This window comes from Varanus komodoensis, unplaced genomic scaffold, assembly GCF_004798865.1.
Source record: "Varanus komodoensis strain SLA01 unplaced genomic scaffold, ASM479886v1 scaffold2, whole genome shotgun sequence".
Taxonomy (NCBI): domain Eukaryota; kingdom Metazoa; phylum Chordata; class Lepidosauria; order Squamata; family Varanidae; genus Varanus; species Varanus komodoensis.
Genome location: NW_025335568.1, coordinates 487,470 through 511,146, shown reverse-complemented (window position 1 = coordinate 511,146; position 23,677 = coordinate 487,470). Strand labels below are relative to the sequence as shown.

The 23,677-nt window shown below is 61.5% G+C and overlaps 4 protein-coding genes across 8 annotated transcripts in view; 1 reads left to right on the top strand and 3 right to left on the bottom strand.

Annotated features, from left to right (window-relative positions):
• DCTN1 (dynactin subunit 1) overlaps positions 1-209 on the bottom strand; it is a 69,344-nt gene extending 69,135 nt beyond the window's left edge. For all 4 annotated transcript variants that reach the window (XM_044429512.1, XM_044429513.1, XM_044429514.1 and 1 more), the window contains exon 1: positions 71-209. The gene's annotated coding sequence lies outside the window, so the exon portion shown is untranslated. The remainder of the gene's footprint in view (positions 1-70) is intronic.
• A 149-nt stretch (positions 210-358) lies between these two features.
• On the top strand, positions 359-5,036 carry LOC123023159 (F-box/LRR-repeat protein 4-like). The gene is made up of 4 exons (XM_044429587.1): positions 359-397; positions 1,075-1,229; positions 2,129-2,295; positions 3,656-5,036. Exons 2-4 carry the CDS (start codon positions 1,079-1,081, stop codon positions 4,949-4,951), a joined length of 1,614 nt encoding a protein of 537 aa, XP_044285522.1. The 5' UTR covers positions 359-397; positions 1,075-1,078; the 3' UTR covers positions 4,952-5,036.
• Positions 5,037-5,701: 665 nt separating this feature from the next.
• On the bottom strand, positions 5,702-12,980 carry LOC123023160 (retinol dehydrogenase 12-like). Of its 2 annotated transcripts, none has more exons than XM_044429588.1 (6): positions 12,736-12,980; positions 10,337-10,576; positions 9,314-9,403; positions 8,639-8,827; positions 7,055-7,161; positions 5,702-6,104 (listed from the first exon to the last, which is right to left on the bottom strand). In XM_044429588.1, exons 1-6 carry the CDS (start codon positions 12,917-12,919, stop codon positions 5,910-5,912), a joined length of 1,005 nt encoding a protein of 334 aa, XP_044285523.1. In that variant the 5' UTR covers positions 12,920-12,980; the 3' UTR covers positions 5,702-5,909. The 2 variants fall into 2 exon arrangements, with proteins under 2 accessions (XP_044285523.1, XP_044285524.1); XM_044429589.1 differs by having other exon boundaries at positions 5,793-6,012.
• A 2,989-nt stretch (positions 12,981-15,969) lies between these two features.
• Positions 15,970-21,921, bottom strand: CUNH2orf81 (chromosome unknown C2orf81 homolog). Its single transcript, XM_044428425.1, is given in 4 exon segments — positions 15,970-16,251; positions 16,253-16,959; positions 21,167-21,383; positions 21,697-21,921. Coding segments are annotated over 4 exon segments (1,431 nt in total).
• Between the last annotated feature and the right edge of the window lie 1,756 nt (positions 21,922-23,677).

Below are 23,677 nucleotides of genomic sequence, written 5' to 3'. Positions count from 1 at the left end.
TCCCCGCCGAGAGGCCGCCCCGACTGAGGATATGCGCCGCCGCCGCCGCCGCGGAAAGCGCCTCACGTACGTTCCCTGCTCCGGCAGCCCTGGCAGCCCTGCGAGGTAGGCCGGGCTCCGGCTCGCTGCTCGGGGGACGCGACGAGGCCACCCGCCGGGCCGCCCGGGACCAGCAACCGCCGCGCCCGCCCAGGCACGAGGCCGCGCCCCGGGGAGGCGCAGGCACTGGCGCGGGCAGCCTGGGCCCTCCCTCGGCCGGCGGGGCGGGGCGGGGCCGAGGCGACCATCCCGGCGGGCCTTGCGGCGCGAGTTCCGGAAGCGCGGGGCATGCTGGGCGGCCGCTTCCGGAGCGCGGCACCCGTCCGGACACGCCCGCTGGCTGCGTTCGGGGCGGCAGGTCGGTCCCGGGCGGCGGCTGCCGGCCCGCGCGCGCGTGCTCGCTGCGGCTGCGCTGGCTCCCGGCCGTCCTGTGTGCCAGTTCTGGACCGCCCGGAAGCGGAGCCCCTGGGCGGCCGCGTCGGGGCTGCCCGTGGTGGGCCGGGCCGGGCCGCCCCGCGCGCCCCTTTGCCCGGGCCGGGGCAGCTCTGCCTGGCCGCCGCCTCCGGTCTTCCAAGGGCGCCTCCGACGCCCGGGCCCGGCAGTAGCCCCTGGCCGGCGTGGCCACAGGGGGGCTTAGACGAGCGGCGCGGAGGAAGCGTCCCAGGGCGCTCGGGCTCTCCGCCTCTGCCTCCCATTCACCGAAACGGCCTCCTTAGGGCTTCTGGGACCGCGGGCGCTGCAGTTTCCCCCTCTGAGCAGGGCCCCAGCCTTCCAGCACACGCAGAGGAGCGGGGAGGCCACTGGCACTCTTTTCGTATCTAAGTTTGGGTTCAACATACCTTTAGGGTTTCTTTTAGGATATGCGCTTTATTCTTGCCCATAAAAGCGAACAGGTTTGTTAGCCCAAAGGCACAGTTAAAACTATAAAAAATAGCAGATAACATATATGACAATGAGTAACAGTTGGTGTTGTGTGTGCTACGTGTTCCTTCTTTACACTTAGGGTGTTTCTGTTAACATTTCTGTCTCCATCAGTGCCATGCCTAAGAGAAAGGCTGTTCCGCTGTTGCAAAGACTGTGCCTGGAAAACATTGCTGAGAATATGCACCTCCTTTGGACCAAAGACTACACAGACAACTACCTGGACGAGTACCAGTTCCGCTACATCCTGGGGCCCTTCAGTGAGCTGGGTGAGAAGCTTGCAGCTGATGGACAGTTAAAGCCCACCAGCAGCATGGCGCCAAGGGCATGCCCACGGCTGCTGGGTCTGTGCCAAAGGAGGCACCTGGTTCCTGGCTCCCGCACTGAAGAGGAGCCTGGCAGGAGGGTGGTTTGCCACGTGTGCCCAGTTGAACTCAGCCCAGAGTTTCAAAGCAAACCAGACAGGGTGTATTTTCAACTGGCATGTGGTCTCCAAAGAGCAGCTCAGTGGAAACCAAGTGGGTAGCTTAAAGGTAGCACGGAGTTAGCATGATCTTTCCGATGTGCTGCTGGGCCGCAGCTGTACTTCCCTGTGGATCGCCGCTGCTGTTCTCTCTGTTCCTCTCCGTACTGCAGGAGACATCTGAGTGCGGCTGAGAGAAGGACAGGCACACCATAGAAAGGGGGTCCCCATCTTCCTTCCAGGCATGTCCTCGGGTAGAGAGGAAGTAAGAGAGGCGCCGGAGAGAGAGATGTCTGTTAGACTGAGTTATGGCTGCCTGCCTTTGGGTTGTCTTGCCGACCCCTGCTCCATAAAGCTGCCGCATTGTTGTGTAGTTGTTAATGTCAAAATAGGATTGCGGAGATCAGAGCTGGGTTCAAATCTACCCCTGGCCATGAAGCTAGCTGGGTGACCTTAGGCCAGTCACTCTCTTTTCCAGCCCACAGCTACCTTACAGGGTTGTTGTGAGGATAACATGGAAGAGGGAAGAGTGTTTACGCTGCCTTTGGCTCTTTAGGGGAGAGGTGGAATAGCATGAGGGACTGTCCTAGCGATGACTCTCCCGATTTCTGCCACCCCAGCTCTTGGGTCCCAGCTTTTGGAGCAGAACACTCCCCCTGCCATGCCATGAGTTAACCGCTCGATGTTCTCTCCTGTCCTGTCCAGCTGGCTCCCTGGTCCAGGAGCTGCTCAAGTTGATGGGGGAGAAACGGCGCTTGACCCGAGCCGGGCTGCACTTGCTTGTTGTGCCTCAGCTGATGGAGCTGAACTTGAGTGCCTGCTCAAGACTGGTCAACAAGACCATCACCCAGATGATAACGGTTCGCTGCAAGGTAAGGGGCGGGGGGTTGTGGTTGCAGTTCCTGTCTCTGAGATGGGCCTACCCTCCTGTTCTCTCTTACATGCCACTCTTGCTCCTTCTGGCTCACCACAGGAGCTTCCCTGTGGCTTGGCTTCCTTGCCCCCTCTTTGTAGCACATGACTTATTGACTTAATAGATCAGAACCTAATAGTTCTGCAGGCCCCGGCTCCCATCTGCTATCTTCTTGTGACCCAGATGAGTAGATTTCAGCAGGGGTGTTATTTAGGAAAATTATTTTGATTGGGAAGAAAATAAAATCCAGGTTCTTGTGTAGAACAATACAGACATGGTGGATGGCCCCTCGTGTATCATTCAGCCCACCGATAGGGAGAGCACCTTCTGCAGGGACACGTTCCAGATAGGGAGCCGTTGAGCCCTTTACAGCCAAAGAAACATCTTTGCGCCACCTTAATGATGAGCAGGTGAATTGTGCCATGAGCGGGAGATGTACCAATGTTGTACAATCCATTCTGTCTACAGTTTGCAGCTTGTTGGGTGTTTTGTTCCGTTGTCTCCTCGTCGACAGTTAGATTTTGCACAAGCCTGCTCATACACGCGCTCCAGAAATGTGCAAATCCCCCCGTGTGTTTTGTCCTGCTCTTGTCTGTGGGGGGAAATGCACTTTTTTGGTTAATGTTTTTATATGTATTCTTGTACGGTTAAATTATGGGATTTTTTCCTAAAGTTTGCAAGTTCATATGATTCCAGAAAAGCTATGCTGTTGCAGGATCTATAGGTCAGAATCTTAGTGGCATTCATTGGAGTCCACTGTGGCTTTTCCCAATACCTCTGGCTCAGGCCCACTAAATCAGATTATCCCAAGTGGTGTTCTCAGCTGGACTCGATTCTCCTGAAGCCTAGCATAAAGCCATTTGTGTGTCAAGGTATCGCCAGGCTGCTTTCACGTCGTGGACCTGGGGTTGCTGCACTGGGCCTCCAGCCTGGAGCGCCACGAGCCATGATAAGCAGGCTGCTGCCTGGCCAGCGGGCAGAGAGCGCGGCAAGGGCTCCAGCACCCCATTGCCAGCAGAGGCCGGCCGGGATCCCATGGGGAGTGCAGGGGTAGAGCAGCGGCACTGTCCACAACTGGTGTCCAGGGGCATCCCGTCTCCAGGATGGTCTGCCTCTCCCTCACATGGTCTCCGTGTGTCACAGAAGTGACCGCAGGACAGGCATTGAGCGAGAGGAGAGCACAGAAAGCCGGAGGTCCATGGGTGTTCCCTTCCTGGACCAGCAGGTTTCTGCGGCCTGCAGTGCAGCCTGGCCAGCCGTGCCCGTGCAAGCTGAGCACTGCATTTGCTGATCGACTCCCTCTCTGTTTTCTGAGGCAGAACCTGTCCTCGCTGAATCTCCAGGGCTGCAGCCGTATCCCCGCAGACGTTCTGGTCGACCTCGTGGAGAGGTTGACTTGTCTCAAGAAACTGGACCTCTCGGAGACCCAGTGCAACACGCAGGTCTTGTCGGCCGTGGGTTCCTGCTGCCGGCAGCTTTGCGAACTGGACATCTCCGACTGCAAGAAGCTTTCTCCAGAGTCCCTCCTGCACCTGGCCTATGACCCTACGGTGGGCTCCTACTGCTGCCCGGCACTGCAGCTCCTCTGGGTGGACGGTCTCTGCCCCACTGCTCACAGCCAGGACCTGTGCTGGATCCTGGCCTTTCTGCTGCTGGCCTTGCCCAGCCTCAGGTCCTTGGAAAATGAGTTTGTCCCAGAGGCGCTGTGCCTGCTCCAGAAGCAGCAGTTTAACAGGGCCCCCGTCACCCCCGGGTTTCCTTCCCTGGAGGAGGTGGCGCAGGGACGGATGGCCACCTGTGCTGACAAGGCCCGCTCCTGGCTCACACTGCCTCTCAGGGAAATGATCGAGGTGCACGAAGAGGCCTTGCCCGTGGTCTCCGCCATGTGCCCGGACTTGGAAAAAGTGACAGTGAATCTCGAGGAGGACGGCCCGTTCCCGAGTCGGAGCTTCCTGTTGTGGAGACACCTCACCCACCTGACCCTGGAGAGCGCAGAGGTGCGGGCGCTGCGGGAGTTTTTTCCGGTGGTGGCCAGCCTCGGGAGCCAGCTCCAGGCCCTCTCGCTTGAAGGCTTCTCTGCCGACGACGAACTCGCCTTCCACACCTTGCTGGGCCACTGCCCAAACCTCCGGAGCCTCACTGCTTCCCTCTTGTACACGGTGAGGCCCCGCCGGGGTGCGGAGGAGGCTCCCAGCCGTGCCGTCAGCCTCGCTGCCCTCGCATTCCCTGACCTCTGTGAGTTCAGCCTGATCCTCTCCGACCTGCACGATGGGCTGCCTTTCCGGCAGGCAGGGACGCTGAGAGCGAGCCTCGTGTCCCTGCTCAGGAACGCGCCCTGCCTGGAATACCTGCACCTCGTCGACGTGCCCTTCTGCCTGGATGAGGTGTTCGAGGCGGTGCTGGAGCCCCGGGGCGCCGCCCTGGCTCGGCTCCGCGATCTCTCCCTGCACCAGTGCAAGGTGTCCAGCCGCACCATCCACCTGCTCCTGTCCTCAGAGAATCTTTTGAGTTCCCTCCACTTGGAAAGATGCCCAGACATCCACCGGAAGGATTATGATAAGCTCCTCAGGAGAGTCAGCAAGGAGGGCTTTGAGCTGCAGGTCCACTGGAAGTGACCGGTTCTCCCTGCACCCAGGAGTGGCAACGCGCTTGCACTGGGGCCGGGCCAGCAGGTGCGCTAATAAAGTTTGCATGACGTAACTACTGGAGGGCCAAGTTGCCTGATTTCCTATTAACACTGATTGAAGTTGAGCTGGTAATGAGTGGCCAGTTTCCCCGCCCTCACAATGCCCAGCGGGGAGAGGAATGCTAATCCCTGGCCACCAGCCCCCCACCTCCTGCTTGTGCGGGTGGCCGGCCAGCCACTCTGGTGGCCCGAGGCCAGGATGGTGCTGCTGACATGGGGCCAGAACAGCAGCCGGCCCTTCGGCCCTGCCTCTGCTCCCAGCAGCCCACACGCCCGGAGCGGCCCAGGAGGTGCTGCCGCACCGAGGAAGGCCAGGACCTCTTCTCGGTCGCCCCCGGGTGCAGGACGTGGAAGAACGGGCTGACGTTGCAGGAGGCTGGGCTCCAGCTGGACACACAACGCCCCGACCATCAGAGCACTGTGGCAGTGGAACCCGCGGCCCAGGGAGGGGGTGGCTCTCCCACCCGAGGGGGTGCAGGAGGCACCTGCGAGGGATGGTCTGGCTGGAGTCTTGCACTGAGCAGGCTGGACCCAAGGCCTTCTGGCCCTTCCCGCTCTGCTCTTCTGTGATTTTATGGCCCACGTGGTGCTGGCTGTACATTTCCACTGAGCAACTGAGGTGAAGAGTCAGCTACGTTTATTTAGAAACATACAAACAGCGCGAGTCAGAAGGGGTCTCCCGGGCCATCTAGTCTGACCCCCGGCTTCTCTTGCAACAGTTACATGCAGAGTGGCCCAGAGCAGAATTGCAGCAGCTCAATCAGCGATCCGTGAGGTCCAGCAGGGAAGCAAAGCAAGCGCAGGGGGGGCTGCCTCTGAGGCTCGAGGCTCAGCATGCCGCCCTGCAGGCTCCCGCGGGGAGGCACTCCTCCCGGGCCGCTGGCAGCTCACTCCCTCGCGCTCATTTCGAGGCCCGTCAGCTCCGCCATCGCGTCCCACAGCTTGCGTCCCACCTCCACATCTTCAGCCAGGGCCAGAGGCGCCTTCAGGCTACAGTCGCGGTCAAAGAACTTGCCGGAGATGCCCTCCACTTCCTTGGCGACCGCGCAGTACAGGGTGCTGGTGGCGCCGTCCTTTGCACTCTGGGAAGAGAGGGGAAGTGCTGGGGGGGGGGGGGGCGCATGCTGCCCCTCCCCAGAGCAAGCCCTGCGCGCAGGGTCCAGGCCAGGTGTGGGGCTGCTGCTCGGGGGCCTGCCGCTTCCGCTCCCGCGGCACGTGCCGCCACGCACGCCACTCGGGGACAGCTTCCCCTGTGGAGCCCCCTGGGCCTTCCCGCCGAAGCAGCCCTGGCTCTGTGTGGGCAGCCTCTCCCTGTGAGCAGCAGCAAGCGAGGAGCAGGGCCCCTGCGGGCAGGCGGGGAGGGCTTGGCTCCCCTTCAGGTGACTGGGGCACCCTCCCTCCCACTGCCCTGTCCTTGCCGCAGGCATCCTGGGATCCTCGGGGTGGCCACTGCCGGGCTCACACACCCCGGGCCGGCTGGGCCTCGGGCTCATCCTGTGCAGGGCAGGTGCCGGTCGCCGGCAGGGGGGGCCACCGTTGCTTTCCCACTGGGTGCATTGCGGATGCGGCAGGCTGGGAGGCCTCCCCACTCCTTGCTGCCACGTGTGGGGGAAGGGGGCGCGCCCCTCCCTGGACCACCCCTGTGGGCAGCAGCACCACCTCGTGCTCAGTCGCGCCGTCCTTCCCGGTTCCCGCTTGGTTGCTGCTCAGCAGCAAAGTCTGTACTGGGTATTGGCGCTGGTGGGGCAGGAGGAAGGGAGCGCCTGCTGTGGCGCCGAGGGGTCATGGCACGGAGCGGGCATATGGGGCTTGCAGGGGGCCAGCACAGGCAGGAGGTCGGCGCCAGGAGTCGCCCCACACTTAGCCCCACCACAGGAACGCGTCGCCCACACGAGTCCAATGGAGCAGGAGGCGCTGGCCGCAGGCAGCCGTGGCGGGCCTCTCCCGCGTCTCCGGAGGGGCGGCAGCGCACGGGGCAGCAGGCTGCCCGGCCCCCTGGGGCCCACACGGTCACCGCTCCACTGAGCCTCACCTGAAGGAAGATGCCGCAGATGTTGAAGAGCAGCCGGGCCCACCAGCTGTGCTGGCGCATGATCTCCGTCCAGACGATGCCAGGCTCCAGAGCGTTGACCGACACCCCTGCGGGAGGGCACGGCAGTCACTCCCCGGCCGGCCAGCAGCGTCAGAGGAGGGGCCGGGCAGGAAGCGCCTGGGTTCTCCGTGGGAGCTGCTGCGCTGTGCTCCCGCCGAGCAGGCCCTCTTTCTCGTGGCATCACGTGGGGACGGTGGGCAGAGGGAGGCCGGGTGGCACGGCCCGGGGCCTGGGTGGGGGCTGCCAGGTGAGGCTTCGCAGAAGTGCTGCGAGCCCCCCAGGAGGAATGGCCAAGCGAACGCGGGGATCGCTGCCTCGGTGCTCAGTGGGGGCAGCAAACCTCTCCTCCCCGCAGCAAACGGGCTGCACAGCCCAAGATCTGGCAGCCAGCACCCGCATGGCTGTCGCCCGAGCACGGAGGGAGCGTCTCCCTGCATCAACCGGCTTGCGAGGACGTCCTTGCGGGTGCCTCTCCGCACCTCAGAGCAGAACCCCAGGTGGTTCTGCTGACGGGGGCACACGTGTCCAGGAAGGGAGCCTGGACGCCGCGACAAGATGAAGTTCCAGATCGAAAGGGTTCAGTCTGCACCCCACTTCACGGTGGTCATCACATCCCTGCGGAGTGGGGGTGGGGGGAGGCTTTGGAGTGCTGTGGCTTCTGCCCCCTCTGGAACAGAGAACTGCGCCTTCAGGCCGCGTTCCCCCCACTTTCCCTCCTGTTCCACTGAGTTGTTTACTGCTGAGTTTCTGCAGAAACCCTTTGCATGGTTCTGATTGTTGATTCTTCCTTCTTGTGCAAGATTTCTTCCCTCTCTTATTAAAAACATGGACCAAAGTATGACACAACTGGGAATCTGGAGAATTAGGACTAGCTGAAGACGGGGGCGAACAGAGGGGTAATTATAGTGCATTCCGTACACAGTAAGTCCTGCATTTAGAATGCCTTTTTCCCTATTTGTCCTCCCGCCCCCTGAGATCGGCAGCAGAAGCCCTCCTCCGGGAACCCTCCGGGAAAGATGTTAGGAGGCAGAGTACCCGGAGGAGGGCCTTCTCTGCGGTGGCACCCTGACTGTGGAATGCGCTGCCCAGAGAGGCCCGCCTGGCACTGTCATTATGTTTTTCGGCGCCAGGTTAAGACGTTTTTATTTAATCAATATTTTAATAAGTTTTAATATTTAATTTTATTACTGTATTTTATTAATTCCAGCCAGAGTGGGTCATCAGTTTATTCATGCTGTTAGCCATCCAGAGATGTTATTAATTGGACGGCATACAAATTTTATAAATAAGTAAATGCCTTATTCTTTCAAACAAGCTGTTTCACATTTTTCTTTTGATTGTATAATTGCGTACACTCCCATTCTTGATTTCTCTGTTTCGGCACTACACCTACAGTAATCCATAAACCTAATTCCCTGTTTCTCCACTACAATTTAAACGCATCTCCTCAATTCGTCGCTTCTGCCGAGGCGCCACCATCCCTGCCTCACCGGCTCTGGGGGTGCGAGGCAGGGGCGAGCTCACCTGTGCCCCGCAGCCTCCGGGCCAGCTGCGCAGAGAAGACGACGTTCATGAGCTTGGAGCTTCTGTAGGCCTCTGCCCTGGACTTGGGCCGCTCCTCCCCAGTCAGGAACCTGAGGTTCACCTCGCCATAGTAGTGCAGGAAGGAGGAGACGTTCACGATGCGGGCGGGGGCGGAAGCTGTCATGGTACCTGCAGGGGTGGTGGGGAGCATAGGCCAGACTGGGGGGGCGCGGGGGGCTCTTTCTGCTGAGCAGCAGGTGGGGAGATGAGGGGAAAGGGGCTTGGCCTTTCCCAGCTGAGCAGCAGGAAACAGGCCTGCCCTGAGGGTGGGCGGGCGGCTGCTCTCCTGTGCTTTGAGTCCTCGCCTGCTTTCAGAGACCCTCTGAATGGAAGCCCCCCAGGAGGCCCTGCCCACAGCCCTTGCCAGCACTCTGTGGGGGCACTCGCAGATGCTCAGCTCCCCAGGACCTGCGCTCTTTTCTCCGCGCAGGGCTGGATTGGCTCTGGCCTGGCACAGGCGCGGTCGTGGGAAGCAGAGGCTGCCCTCCAGGCCCCTGTGCGAGGGACAGCAGTGCCGGTTCCTCGGGGTCCTGGGGGAGGCCCATGTGCATGGCTGGGCCTGGACCCTCCTGGCTTCCCTCGGGTCAAGCTGGGGGCAGAAGCGTTGGCTCTTACCAAGCAACAAGTTGGTGAGCAGGAAGGGGCCCAGGACGTTGGTGGCAAAGAGCCGCTCCAGGCCCTCGGAGGTGACCCCGTGCGGCAGGCCTGCAAGGGAGACGAGGGGCCGGCAGTTGCTCCGTGGCAGCACTGGGCCCGCTGCGTCCCGGAGTGGCCCAGGACCCGGTGGAAGAAGGCGGCCCGCCAGCACACGCACCGGCATGCAAGCCCCCCTCAAGCCCGAATGGCAAAGCAGAACTGGGGGCCGTGTGGTGCACGTGATGTGGAAACAGCCCAAAATGGATTGCGCCCCCCCCCCCGGGAAATTTGCCTGACACCCCCGTTTTACATCTGCCTGCACCAGGCAAAAACTACTTCTTCTGCAACGATCTGAATTGCTAATGTTGCAGCTATATACTTGTTTGTATGTAGCTGCTGGGTTGCTGCGTGTTTAAGTTGTTCTTGAGTTGCCTGTGGCGGGCCTGGCCCTGCCAGCGAGAAGGGGGCCGCGTTGCCCAGCCCCCACGGGGGCGGTTCCACGAGGAGACCCCCCCGCGATGCCGCCCTTCCTGGGCCAGGACCGCGCCGCTCGTCGCTGAGCTGCCCCGCCGAGCGCTCAGGCCGACAGACCGCGGGGCGCAGGAGGGCTGCGCGGGCCTGGCGGCTGCAGCTGCGCCCGCGCAAGAGCCCCGCGGGGGCAGGGCGGCCGCGGGGGGCGGGCCTCGCCGGGAAGCCCGGGGCGCCTGCCCGGGCGAGGGCGGAGCTGCCCCGCCAGGTGCGCGCGAGGCGCGGCGGGACGCCTTGGGGCGGCCAGCGAGTGGGGCGCGGAGGGGGCGGCTGGGGCGCCGTTCCCGGCCCGCCTTGCGCACGGCGGGCTGCCCCTTCATCGCCGCCCGGCGGCCGCCTCCCCTTCCCCCCGCTGCCGGCGAGCGTTTCCCTAGAAGGCGGCCGGGCTGCTCGGGACACCGGGAAGCCGCCCGGGGGGTCTGGCGCGCCCCTGCCCGGCTGAGTCCGTGCCCCGCCGCCGCCGCCGCCGCGTACCTGAGGCGCCCGCGTTGTTGACCAGGATGTGGAGCTGCCGCTCCTCGCGCTGGAAGCGCCGGGCGAAGGCGCGCACCGACGCCATGCTGCTGGTGTCCAGGATGCGCAGCTGCACGTGCGGGTTGCCCGTGGCGCGGCGGATCTCCTCCAGCGCGGCGCGCCCCTTCTCCTCGCTGCGGCACGCCAGGATGGTGCGCGCGTTCCGGCGGGCCAAGTCCAGAGCCACGCACTTGCCGATCCCTGCAGCGGGGCACGAGCGTGGCTCCCACCTGCGGCCGGCCTGGCCAGCGAGTGCCACGAGGGGCCGTTCCCAAAGCCGCTGCTGATTCCGTGCTCCCGCCGAGGCGCGGATGGGGGCCCGGCTGCCCCTGCAGGGCACCAAGCCTGCAGGCCAGAGCCCCCGCGACTGGGCCGGAGAGGAGAGGGGTCCGGCAGCCCACCCAGCGGTGAGCAAATGCAGCTGCCCGCTTGCCTCCCTCCCCTTCTTGGAGGGGCCTCGGGGGGCATAGATGTTGGATTCTGCCCAGGCAGCAAGAACCAGGAGTCGGCTGCAGTCTGTGGGCTCTGCCCTCGCATCTCCTTGAATCACAGTGGGACATGGGAACATGAGCTCTGGTGGTGTTCTCATCATCATCATCATCATCATCAAAGTGATATGGTAAGGGACAAAAATGCCATCTGCTGAGGAAGGTGGTCCTTTTGGGGTTGGGGCAGGCAGAGAGGGGGCATTTGAAAGCTTCCCTCCCCTGCTTCTGCCTGCAGACAGTCCCGCCTCCAAAAACGCGGCAGCAAAGGGAAGCCCTCATTCCACTCAACACCTTTCCCCCAGAAGAGCTGCGGTGCACTTTCAAGATCGATGCTTGCGATTCTGGTGCTCAGAGACAGGAGCTGCGCCCCTCCTGTGCCCCCATCCTCTGCTTCTCCCCTCCTCTCCCCACACCAGCCCCCGATACAAGAAATGGGGGCGGGGGAGGAAACAAGTGCCCTCCCCCCCGTGGGGCCTGATGGCACCGTGCAACCAGGCCGGGAGCGGCAAGGAAGCGTGGCTAAGCGCAGCGGCCGGCATCATTTGCAAAAGGCGGATTCGAATCAAGGGTCCGGGCGCCTGCCGTTCGCTGCTGAGCACTGGCCAGTCTGATCCTCTTCCGTAGGTGGCCAGGGCCCTTGGCACCGGCCTGAGCATCCTGGAGCCCACGCATGCTCCCGGCCCCAGCGCCACTTGCCCCACCCACGGGCACGAGGCTATGCACCGGGCACAGGTATGAGCCTAGGCTGCTGCTGAGGCCTCTTCCCCAGCAGCATCGGGGACAAAAGTTTGTTTGCTGAGATGCCACATGACTGCAAGGCCTTTGGGCAAAGATCAGGCACAGCAAGCTGGACCTCAGAATGTTTGGCTGTGTGGACTGGGCAGTCCCCTCCCTGTTCCCCCGGCCAACCGGGCAGCGAGGGCCAGGCCGTTCGTGCCTGGCACGATTTGGTTGGCGCACCAGGTGCAACAGCTTCAAGGGCCCTGCAGCAGAGCTGCTCTGGGTAGAGGCTATCTGGACCTGCCACAGTGCCGTGACATGTGGGGGGGACAGGCGAGAAGCAGGAGGCAGGACAAAGGCTTTGCTTTGCAGGAAGGCTGGTGGTGAGCCCAACGCTTTTTGTGTTCAGAGCGATTGGATGGGTCCAGAGGAGGGCAAGAAAACTCTCCAGGGTCTGGAAACACTGCCGCCCTGTGAGGAGAGACAGAGGGAACTGGGCATGTTCGGCCTTGAGGAGAGGTGGCCGAGGGGGGACATGCTATCACAGAAGGAAGGTCAAGATCTCTTCTCACTGTTATCAGAGTGCAGGACACGGAATAAGCAGCTCAAGTTGCAGCAACCCAGGTTCAGGAAGGACATCAAGAAAAGCTTCCTCAGTGTCAGAGCAATATGGCAGTGGGACCAGCTGCCTGGAGGGGTGGGGGGGCTCTCCCACACTGGAGACATTTAAAAAGCAACTGGGCAGCCCTCTGAGTGGGATGGGGTAAACTGGTGTCCCCCCCCACAGCAGGGGGTGGACCCAAGGGCCCCCCGGCCCCCTCCCACTCTGCTATTCTACCATTCTGTGTGCGCGTGCTTCTTCTTACCGTAGGGAAAACATTCTATTGCAAGCTGTGTGCTGTGTGAATAGAAGTCGGTGAATTTTGGTGTCAAGCCACCTCTCCTGGCCCACTTCGCATTTCAGTAGACAGGAAATGAGAAACAGTCACAATCGCCAACGGGAGATCCAACATAAGATCGTAAATAAATGATTAGAAAACCTTACTTCCCCAGGTAAGGCTCGTCCGAGTCACACAACAGGGTGGTAGCGCCTGCCCCGTCGCCAGGAAGCCCCGGGCACACCTGCCAGCCCAGCCCAGCACGCAGACTCACCACAGTTGGCTCCAGTGACGATGGCTGTCCGGCCACTCAGGTCCACGGGGCAGCCCTCAGGGCTCCACCGCCGCCACCTCCTTGCCCAGAGCACCACGAACAGGGCCAAGGAGCAGAGGAACCAGACAGGGTGGGAAAGGAGGCCCAGTGCACCCATGGCGGGCACGCTGTCCAGGTGGGACATGGTGGGCTGGTGCGGAGCTTGCTGGGAGGCGCTCTTGCCGGCGGCTGCTCCGCTTCCCTCAGCCGCCCAGGCCCCTGTGCGGAGATACGGGCAGAGGCCAGCCAACGACTGAGCCGGGGTAAAGTCCAGCTCAGATGTCCAGGCGCATTCCTCCAAGGGATGAAGCCCAGCAGTCGTCCGCTGGATAAAATTCAGGGAAGCCGGCAGAGGGGCTTGTTCCCCAGCTGCAAGACCAGCTTGTGCAAAGATGTGAAGAGCAGAGGTGCCAAAGGCAGCTACCGGCTTAGCCGGCCAGCCTGGTGCAAGACATCCCGGCACCAGGCAGGGGTTGGTGTCACACCTGCGTGCAAAGGACACACCTCCCTTGCTCCGAGAAACAAGGTCAGAGAGAAATGCGCCTCCCCCATAAGGGAGTGAGGAGGAACCAACCCAAGGAGAAGCCTTTGGGCTGCATGATGAAAAGGCCGGCCCTCAATCAGAGGGAGGAAAATTCCTGGCCTTGGGAAGCAAGCAGAGCTCTAAGAAAGTTGTCTGAGGAGGAAGCAAACCCTGGAAGCCTGGCCCTGAGCAAGCGCTGCCCAGTTCCAGGCTGTTAGAAACACAGAAACAGAGCGAGTCCGAAGGGGCCTCCCGGGCCATCTAGTCTGACCTCCAGCACCAGCCGGCTCCACTCACGACATGCCCATCATGTGCACGTCCAGCCTGTCCTTGAACACCCGCACCGATGGGGCCTCAACCACCTCCCGTGGGAGCCCATTCCACGCCCTCAGGGTCCTGACTGTTGGGAAGTGCTTCCTGGCATCCAAACGAAACCTTGGCTCCCTGAGCTTGGCTCCGTTGGAGCGCATCCTGCCCTCCTCTGCAGGGGAGAACAGGTCTCTGCCCACCTCCGTGTGACACCCCCTCACATGCTTGTATGTCGCCAACAGATCCCCTCTGAGTCTCCTCTTCTCCAGGCTGGAGACCCAGTTCCCCCAGTCTCGCCTCATACCCCATCCCCTGCAAACCGGCCGCCAACCTTGTGGCCCTGTGCTGCACTGACTCCAACCTGGCTATATCCTTCCTGTAATGAGGGGCCCAAAACTGAGCACAATACTCCAGTTGCAGGTGCACCAGAGTCGTGTAGAGTGGCAGTAATTCCTCTCTTGATCTAGAAGCCACACTTCTGGCTATGCGACCAAGGGTGGCGTTTGCCCCCTTGACCACCGCATCACACGGCTGGCTCATGTTCAGCCTGCAGGCGACCAGCACCCCGAGGTCCCTTTCACAAGTGCAGCTCGCCAGTCCCTTGTCCCCTAACCTGCACTTATGACACCTATTCCTATGCCCCAAGTGCAAGACTTTGCACTTATCCACATTGAACGCCACCCTGTTGTCTCCTGCCCACTTCCATAGTCTGTCCAGATCCTTTTGGATCCGGAGTACCTGCTCCTCAGTTGTGGCCTCTGCTCCAGTTTTAGTGTCGTCTGCGAATTTGATTAGCAGACTGTTCACCCTTCTTCCATGTCATTGATGAAAAGATTGAACAGGATCGGCCCCAGGACAGAGCCCTGGGGGACCCCGCATGTCACTGGCCACCATCCCGATGATTCCCCACTAATGGTGACCCTCTGCTTTCGGTCAGTCAACCATGCCCTAAGCCACCGGACGGTGCTTTGGTCTATCCCGAAACTCCTCAGTTTCTCAACCAGGATATCATGGGGCACTTTGTCAAAGGCCTTGCTGAAACCCAGGTAAACCACATGCACTGCATCCCCTCCATCTAGCCATCTCGAAACCTTGTCATAGAATCCCACAAGGTTTGTCTGGCAGGACCTGTTTTTGCGGAAGCCGTGTTGTGTGGCCGCCAGCCTCCCTTCCCTATCTAGCATTGCTAGATCTCTCGCTATTATGAGCCTTTCCATTGTTTTTCCTGCAATGGACGCAAGGCTTATGCATCTCGCTCGTTGGCTTTTCTCACCTGCATGGCCTTCTTCATGCAAAACCTGGCACCTGCAACTCTGAGGCTCAGTTTCGGATTCAGTGTCAGGATCAGAGCCTGGTCCCCCTGCGAGGGCCTGCAGGACCCAGAGCATGTGCAGGGAGCGGCTGCGGGCCATCATGCCGTGCAGCCGGAAGCCCCGGAAAGCGGCCCATGAGGCTTCACCACACGGCTGCTCCTGCCACAGCACCAGGAGCGGTCCTGCCAGCGGCCCGGTGCTCTGGCTGCATCGCCGCACCCGGCACCTGGCACCCACTGCCCGGCACCAGCCCAGCCCCAGCCCCAGCCCCAGCCTTTCCGGTGCCTGCCCACCCTCCCTGGCCACGCCTTGCTCCTGGACCTGCCCGTCCTGCTGCCCCGGCCGTTCACCTGTGCGCACGGCCCGTTTCTGGTCTGCGCCTTCCGGCCTCACTGGCTCTTGACCCCGGGCTGCCCGAAGGCGACCTCCTGCCCCAGCCCTCGAGCCCCGGCAGGAGCCCACCCCTGCACCACACTCCGTCCTGCCATCTGGCGCCCAGCTGCCCCCACCCCGTCCCAGACCTCCCGTTGCCTGAAGGAGCCCCTCTTCTCGCACCAGCCTGCAGGGGTGGGGTGGGGATGCTGGAGCCTGCAGTCCTACACTTCCAGTGTGCCCAGGGCCCGATGCCTGCCCGGGCCCCGCCTGTTCCTCCCCCAGGCTCCTCTCCAGCCTGCCTGTCTTCCAGGGCCTGCCCCATCCGCCCTGACCTCCCACCCCAGAGGCTGGTTTCTGTGACTGCTCAATTTGCTCAGGAGTCTTTGGCAGAAACCTTCCGGAAGCTCAGCAGCCCCCGCACCTTTCCACTAATGCGTACCTGGGATTGGGGCGGGCCCTCTGGGCCAGAACATGGGGCAACAAGGCAGGCCTGTGCCCAGCACCTCCCCACTGGACCACTGGTTATACTGGACTACTGGCCTCATTGGCTTGTGGGAGAGCATCCACCCCAACGAGCGAACCTGAGGCAGCCCACGAGACAGAGCAGTGGCAAAAGGCCTTCCTTTTATTACACGAGGGCAAATCTGAGGGGCCGAGACCCAGCAGGGCATCTGGTCACAGCGCAGCTCCGGGGCGCGTCTGCAGCAGGCGCCTGGCTTCTGGGCCGGGCTGCACTGCGGTGCCGGCAGGGAACGGCTCCGGCGGGCACGAGGGCTGCAGCGCACCATGCCCCTGCCCAGCCTCCTCCTGAGCCGGTGGGAGGTGCCGGTGCGGGCTGCCGCCTCCCTTGATGGCCACGCCGGGCGCCAGCTCGACAGTCTCTACCAGCAAGGTGGGCTCGACGAAGATGAGGCTGGTGGGCTGCAGGACGCTTCCAGGGGGGGGGCGGGGCACGGGCCGCCCGTTCGGGAAGGCTCTTCTCCGGGGCTTCGGCCGGGCCCTCCCCTGGTGCGAGGCGGGGCGTCCCGGGAGGCTGGGCGCTGCCTGCGCTCGTGGCGGCCCTCCGGACCCCGTGCAGCTTGGGGTGGCGATGCTGCCTGCGGCGGCCCGAGACGGTCTGCAGAGCCTCCTGCCGCTGGATCTCCACGTCAGGGTCCACAACCTCCACCACTGGCTTGACCCACCTCTTGGGCAGGCGGGCGGGGTCCAGGCGCGGGACGAGGGCGACGTTGCCGGACTGATCGTAGAAGACGTCCTTGATGTTGGGTGGCCGGCCCAGCTGGATGCGCAGCAGGTTGCTGCAGGAAGGCGGCAGGCCGAGCCCCTCCTCCAGAGTGACCTGGGAGAGCTCGTGCAAGAGCAGCGACTTCTCCGCACTGCCCAGCAGCCTCCTGGTGTAGTCGAGCCGGGCCGAGTGCCGCGGCCCGCAGTAGGGCTGCTGGGAGGGCCTGCACCTGGCCGCCGAGGGAGCCGCCGGCACGGGCGCAGGCTCCGCCTGGCCCTGGAACACCACCCTGGCGCCGCGCGACGTGTCGGGCTGCACGTCGCCCACGGACGGCTGCGGGCGCTGCTGCTCCTCCGGCTGAGGGGCTCCCGGGGACACCTGCGGGGCGTCCGCCTGCCCAGGCCCCTCCTCAGCCATGGGTGCTTCCTCCGGGAGTTCAGCTGAAAGACCCTGCAGGGAAGGACACAAGCGAGACAGATGAGCACAGAATCTGAGGACAGCAGGGTGGGAGGGGCCAGGAAGGCCACCAGGTCCACCCCTGCTGTTGCAGGACACCAGTTCCCACCATCCCACTCAGAGGCTGTCCGCTTTTACTCTGAATAGCTAGGCTGTCACAACACGAGCTGATTATTCCATGTCCTGCACTCTGGCATCAGTGAGAGGAGATTTCGACCTTCCTCTTTGTGCCAGCCTTTGAGGTCCTTATAGGGGGATCTCACGTCCCTCCTCAGTCTTCTCTTCTCAAGACTGAACATGCCCAGTTCTCAGTCTCTCCTCACAGGCAGTGTTTCAAAATCCCAGATAAAATTGGTTTATTTATTTAAGTCAATGTCAATACTGCCACATAACCCGAAGGTTCTCTGGGCAGCTTACAGTGTTAGAGCATAAAAACAGGTATAAATTACAATAAAAGATATTACTAAGGTAAAAAAAAATGATAGCACCTCAAATATACTCACACACATCAGTAAACACAACCAACAACTTAACAAAAAATTAAGATTAAAAATCCATAACAAAATACAAAAGTATTAAATTAAATTATATCAACCAAAAACTTGCTTAAATTAAAAAGTTTTCGCCTTGCGCCTAAAAGGAAGAAGAGTAGGCATCAGGCAGGTATCGCCAGGGAGGGAACTCCATCGTCCAGGTGCTCCTGCACTGCTCGCAGGTCTTTCCCCTTTGTTCTGGATCCTTTCTAACTTTTCTGCATCTCTCTTAAATCTTGGTGCCAGAACTGGACACAGCATAGCAGATGAGGTCTGGAGAGAGAGGCGTAGAGGGGAACTTCTACTACTTCTCCGGACTGAATCTCATTCTGTTGCTTTCTGGCCAAACTTAAAGCTTATCGAGATTGCCCTGGATTGTCATTTTGTCTTCCAGGGTGTTCCACCCAGTTTATTTTAAGAGACGTTGAAGGGCACTGGGCCCAGGGCTGAAGCCTGCGGCACCCCACCAGTTGCCTCCCTCCCTCCGTTCTGAGGAGGTGCCACGGCTGAGCACCCCGTGTCTGACTCGGCAGCCAGTCTTCGCTCCACCGAATAGCTCTCCTAGCTAGTCCACGTTTGGCCAGTTTGCTTCACAGGCTGTCGTGGGGCACTATGCCGAGAGCTTTGCTAAAGTCCAGGCAGATCATGCCCACAGTGTTCCCTCTGTCCACCTGGGAGGTTACTCAGGAAAAAATGAAATGAAATTAGTCTGCAGGCTCTTATTAGTCACTGCATTTTCTCAAAGGTGCTTGCAGGCTGATTTTGTAGCAATTTGCTCCAGAATTATTTTAGGATTGATGTCAGACTAACTGGCACGTAGTTCCCGGTCCATCCTTTCTCCCCTTCTTGCGGGTGGGGACAATGTCGGCCCTTCCCCAGCCATCTCGCGCCTGGAAGCTGATCGCAGGTACCAGCCAGTGGTCCCGAGAGCTCCTCCGCCAGCTCTGTCCTGACACTGCGATGGAGTCCACCGGGCCCTGGGGACCCGAATGTGTTTATTGCAGCTAGGTGCTCCTTGGCCACCTGCCTGCCAGTCTTGGGCGGCCCTGTCGCACCTGCAGCTTGTCCTTCCTCTTGGTCGTAGTCGTTCTTGAGGGACAACCGAGGCGAAGGAGGGACCGAGTGCCTCCGCCGCTCCCTTGCCCTCTGTTATCACGCTGCCGTCCGCTGCAAGGGGCTGGGCACCCTCCTCTTCCTCATGCCTTTTGTTCTGGATGTGCCTGAAGGCTTTCTTTTTTTATAGTAAGTTTTATTCAAAATTATAACCCTAAATAAAAACAACATCAATCATCAAAAACATCGGACCAGCTGGGTCAGCCCCCACATTTTTTTTCCCATTTATGATGACTTAAAAACAGATTTAAATCTATACGAAGTCCCGTTTCTCTAGTCAATAATAAAGAGAGTCCCAAGTTTGATAGAAATCAGTATCTTCTTTCTCCTTCAACAACAAAGTCAATCTATCCATTTCTGCGCCGTCCAAGATCTTTTTTAGGATCGGTTCGTCAGTGGGTGGTTCTTCACTTTTCTAGTGTTGAGCAAATGCAATCCTCACCGCAGTAATTACATGTAAAATCAAATACATTTCTTGTTTACTAATATCAGCAAGTATAATGCCTAATAAGAAGACTGCCTGGAGGCTTTCTTGTTGTGCTTAGCATCCCTTGCTAGTCTCAGCTCATCGTTGAGGCCCCATCGGTGCCGGTGTTCAAGGACAGGCTGGACATGCACATGGTGGGCATGTTGTGAGTGGAGCCGGCTGGTGCCGGAGGTCAGACTAGATGGCCCGGGAGGCCCCTTCCGGCTCGCTCTGCTTCTGTTTCCTGCTGTGGCCTTTCTGGTGCCGCCCCTGCAGTGCCTTGCGGTGCGTCTACATGCTTCCTCTGTGGCCTGGCCCTGCTTCCACCTCCCGTACGCGCTCTCTTTTGCCGCCAGGTTGGCAGCTTCCTGTGGAGCCATGCGGGCTCCCTCTGCTCTTTTCTACCTTTTTCCTTGTCGGAATTGTTCATGGACTCCCCGCCCCTCTTGGGCACCTTCCCCCTTATGCGTGAGTCGCCACAGCACCTCGCTGATCATGGTCCGGAGGGTGCCAGATCCGGCTTTCTTGACGCCCAGGTTCGTGCTTGGCTGCGGTTAACCTTTCCCTCCTTCATAACTGAGAGTTCAGGCACTGCCTGGCCACTCCCCCCAGCGTTACCTTGACCGCTATTCTGTCCACTAGGTCATCCCTCTTAGTATTAAATTGAGGGTGGCTGACGCTCTCATGCCTTCCTCTGGAGGAAGCTGTCAGCAACCCAGGTCAGGAATCTCTTTCTCTTCTAGCGTCTGTCAGGGAGACTGAAGCCCCCGTGGTGGTCCAGGGACCTGAACAAAGCCCTGGGAGGAGAGGTGGAAGACGGCAGGACACAGAAGAATGGGATCGCCTTCCAGCAAGCCAGATTCTGGCTGGGTGTCAGGACAGAACAGTCCGCTGTAAGGGAATGAACCATTCAGTCATTCATTGCGTTCATCTTCCGCTCAACAGCCCTGCCTGGGACTAGCTACAGAGGCTGTGGTCTCTCTCACACTGCAGGCATTCGAGATGCAGCTGGGCAGCCTTCTGTCCGGGAGACTCTGATGCAGAGTTTTGCCTTGGCCCAAAGACACTCTGGCCCCTTCCCACTGATTGCAAGCTCTGGCTCTGGGAAGGCCTCTGTGAGCAGGCGGCCTGTGGACACCCAGGCTTTGCAGTTGGGCCAGAGAAAGCTGCCTTCGAAAGCGGGGGTGGGAAGAGACGTGTTCAGGGGAAGCGGTGATTTGAAGGGGGGAACCAGCGCTTGCCCGCCTGGCAGTTTCCCCTGCTCTGTCCAGTTTAAGGGAGAAACTGCCCAGATAGTCTTTTCCGTGGCTTTGCTATACTGACACGGTACATAAAGAGCAGCCACTGGGGCACTTTAACATGCTGCAGATGGGAGATGGGCAGCGCTGGCCCTCCAGATGTCGCTGGACTGCAACTGTCGCCACCGCCCGATGGGAGCGCTGCACCCCAGCAGCCCGGGGGGCCACCCCTGCCGTGAACAAGGCTGGGCAGAAGGGCAGGAGGTGCACGCTGGCTCAGGCCAGGAGCTGGCATTCGCGGACCACGGGCCCAGCTGCGCGGGCGCCAGCGCGCTCGGAGGCCGCTCGCGGTGGCTAGCTCCGCCATGCGTGGCGGGCCTGGGGCTGGCGAGGGGCACCTCGGAGCGCCCACCTTTCGCTGCTGCCCCGAGGCATCTGCTGCGGTGACGCGAGACGCACGGCCCTGCTTTGCCGTTCACGGGCCAGTCCTCCCGCTCTGTCGGTGCCGCTCGCTGCTGCCATGCTGGCAGGCGTGATTCTGACCAAATGATGCTCATACCTTTCCCCTAATGCCTACAAGGGCCGAGCCACCCCCGACCCAGGGTGAGAAGCCAGGCTCCCCCGGCCCCGTTTCAACTGTGCTTCGCTCAGTCTGGGCCAAGGCTGAATCGGGTGGAGCTGAGCTGCTCGCTGGCAGCCGGTCCCCTCCGCCTCCCCTGAGACCTGTCATCACCCACCTGGGCAGCTTTCCCTCAACTCCTCCCCGACTTTTCCTCGCGCCCCCCGCAAACCCAGGACGTGCTGTAGCTCGTGTGGAGCGGGCAGCCCCCGAGCAGGTCACCGTGCCGTACCTCGGCCTCCTCCGGCCCGGGCAGGGCTTGCAGCACCGGCACAGAGCCCTGGGCCCAGGAGTCGGTGATGCTGACGGCTGGCTCCTCGTCCTCCTGCCAGGTGGGCTCTCCGGGCACGTCGGCCTCGCCGTCGTCCCGCACCAGGGAGCGCCACTCCACGATCTGCAGCATGGCCTCCCGCGCCTGGTTGATGACGTAGGGGATGCACTGGGCGGCAGACGGGGGTGGGCAGCGTCAGTGGGTGGGCGGGCGCCGGCAGGGGCTCGCGGAAGCTGCCGCTCATACTGCGGCTGCGCTCAAGACCCAGGACCAAGCAGCCCCTCCATGGCCACTGCCCGGCTCTCTTCCCTGCCCGGGCGTCTTCAGAGCCACAGCCGCTCCTGGCACGGACGGCGTGGCATGCCCCTGGGCACCCTCCCAGGCACCTGGCTGGCCCCTCGCCGATGCGGAGCCAGCCGGGCCCCGCAGCCTCCCTGCTCACGTGCCCAGGCGGCCGTTGGTGGCGGGGGTGGGGGAGTACCTGCCGGGCCAGGTAGACCTTGTAGCACTCGTCCAGGACCTGGTCCAGTAGCCACGCCAGGAGGTCCCCCACAACATCTTCAGCCTCCTCGCAGGAGAGCAGAGACAGCCAGTCTCCTTCCGACAAGCGCCCCGGGACGATTTCCACCTGGGGAACGGGCACGGTGGGAGGGCGGGCCCTCTCAGCCCGGGATTTGGCCTGGGCCACGCGGTCTCGCGATGTCATTTTCTGCACAGGAAACAGAGCATACCTCTCAGCGTCGAGGCCTGAGCGGGGACCGGGGCACAGCCTGCGAACCCCTCCTGTGCCGGCCTCCTGCCCAGAGGCCATGTCAGGATCAGGAGGAACTGCTGGGAGCCTCTCTGGCTGGCTGGCTGGCTGGCTGGCTCCAAAACGGAGGCCCCCGGGCACTGCTCCCCACTCTCGCGCAGGGCCCTGGCAGAGCGCTGGTCCCGCCCTGGCGCTAGGAGAGGATGCTGCGGGGCAGCCCGGGTGAGCAGCTGCTGCACAGGGAAACAAAACACAGCCGCAGCCCTGCCTGCCGGCTCCATTCCTGTGGAGATGCACGGGAAGCCAGGACGGTCAAACAGGGACTTCGCGGATGGGATCCTTCGCTTCCCGTTTGCTCTTTTTTTTCTTCTTCTGCCGCTGACTTTCACTAGCGTGACACCTTCTCCAAGAAGCCTTGCCTGGTTCTGCCTTGATTTCTACTGATACAGAAGCGGCAGCTTCCCAACCCAGAGCTGGCAGGCTGATGGCACAGGGGGCTGCCCAGCTCCTGCCACCCTCTGGGTCAGTGCAGAGTACAAAAAGGCTCAACCTGTCAGTGGACTCAGTCTGGGGTTCAGAGGGCACCCTCGACAAACAGGGAGCCTGGCAGCAATGTATGGAGCGCCTGAGGTGACCCATTCCAAGTACAAAATTGCTGACCTTCATATCAAAATCTTTCATAGCTCCCTAAGACCAGCCTGTATACCAGAGGACAGGAGGATGGCTAGTGTAAGCCCATTTAAAAGGGGATCGGGGTCCAGAAGGGATCTAGGAAATTACAGGTGAGTTAGCTTAACGTCTTTTCTGGGTAAATTGGTTGAAAGTATGATTAAAGCTAGATGAGAGCCCAAGCGTGGGTCAATGCAGCGGCAACTACATTGAAATAAATAAATCCAAGCTAATGGGGAGGTCAAAAGAAAAAGAATCATCATAGCTTCGGCAAATGTTAGCGTTCTTTCGGAGAGTTAATAAGCATCGTACACGTTTCCCTGCACTTCTACGAGGCCTTCAGCGAACTCCCTCAGCGAAGTGGCTGAACAAACGTAGCCCTAATGAATCCGCCAGTGGTTAAACAACAAGGCGGGAACGGAGGTAATTTCTCCCGGAGGGACTTAACCGGCGGGCCGCCCGCCGCCTTCTGCACCAGGGCCAGTGCTCTCCGGTAAACCAGCTGCAATCCGGAGCAAGCAGCCAAGGGACCGAGCACGCTGAAGGCACCGGCACGTTCGGGGGGGGGGGGGACGGTGAAAGCAAACGCTGCGAGGGAGGCCCAAGGTGGTGAAGGGCGTCCCAACGGCAAGGGCGGCCCCGTGCAACCGAGCACAAGCGAGTACCGGCCGACGGGCTCGGGCCTCGAGAGGACGGTGCGGGCGCAGCCGGGGCGGCGAGGAGTCCGCCCGCCCGCCCGCGGAAAGCCCTGCTCGGCCGCGCTTGCAAGAGCCGCGGGCAGCCGGGAGGCCGGGGCAGGGCGGCCGCGATCCGGTCCTGCGGGGGACGGGCTGATTCCCGGGGAGGGGCGCGCCTTGCCGGCCGCGTCGCCCCGGCTGCGGCTCCTGTGGGCGCGCCCCGCGGGAAGGGACACGGCCGGGCCGGGCCGGGCCGGGCCTCCGGGTCCCCCGCGGGCAGGCCGCCCCGACCTTCGCGCCCGCTCGTGCCCGGCGGGTCCCCGCTCCCGGGGGGCGCCCAGCAGCGCCGCCCGCCCTGACCTAGC

Bases quoted from the DNA above. Each gene is read 5' to 3' on its own strand.
- LOC123023159 (XM_044429587.1), top strand. From the start codon at position 1,079: ATGCCTAAGAGAAAGGCTGTTCCGCTGTTGCAAAGACTGTGCCTGGAA. The intron at 1,230-2,128 runs GTGAGAAGCTTG...TGTCCTGTCCAG, and splicing joins GGGGCCCTTCAGTGAGCTGG to CTGGCTCCCTGGTCCAGGAG. The intron at 2,296-3,655 runs GTAAGGGGCGGG...TTTCTGAGGCAG, and splicing joins TGATAACGGTTCGCTGCAAG to AACCTGTCCTCGCTGAATCT.
- LOC123023160 (XM_044429588.1), bottom strand. From the start codon at position 12,919: ATGTCCCACCTGGACAGCGTGCCCGCCATGGGTGCACTGGGCCTCCTT. The intron at 10,577-12,735 runs GTGAGTCTGCGT...GCCCCGCTGCAG, and splicing joins CGTCACTGGAGCCAACTGTG to GGATCGGCAAGTGCGTGGCT. The intron at 7,162-8,638 runs GTGAGCTCGCCC...GCCCTCCCGCAG, and splicing joins CCGGAGGCTGCGGGGCACAG to GGGTGTCGGTCAACGCTCTG.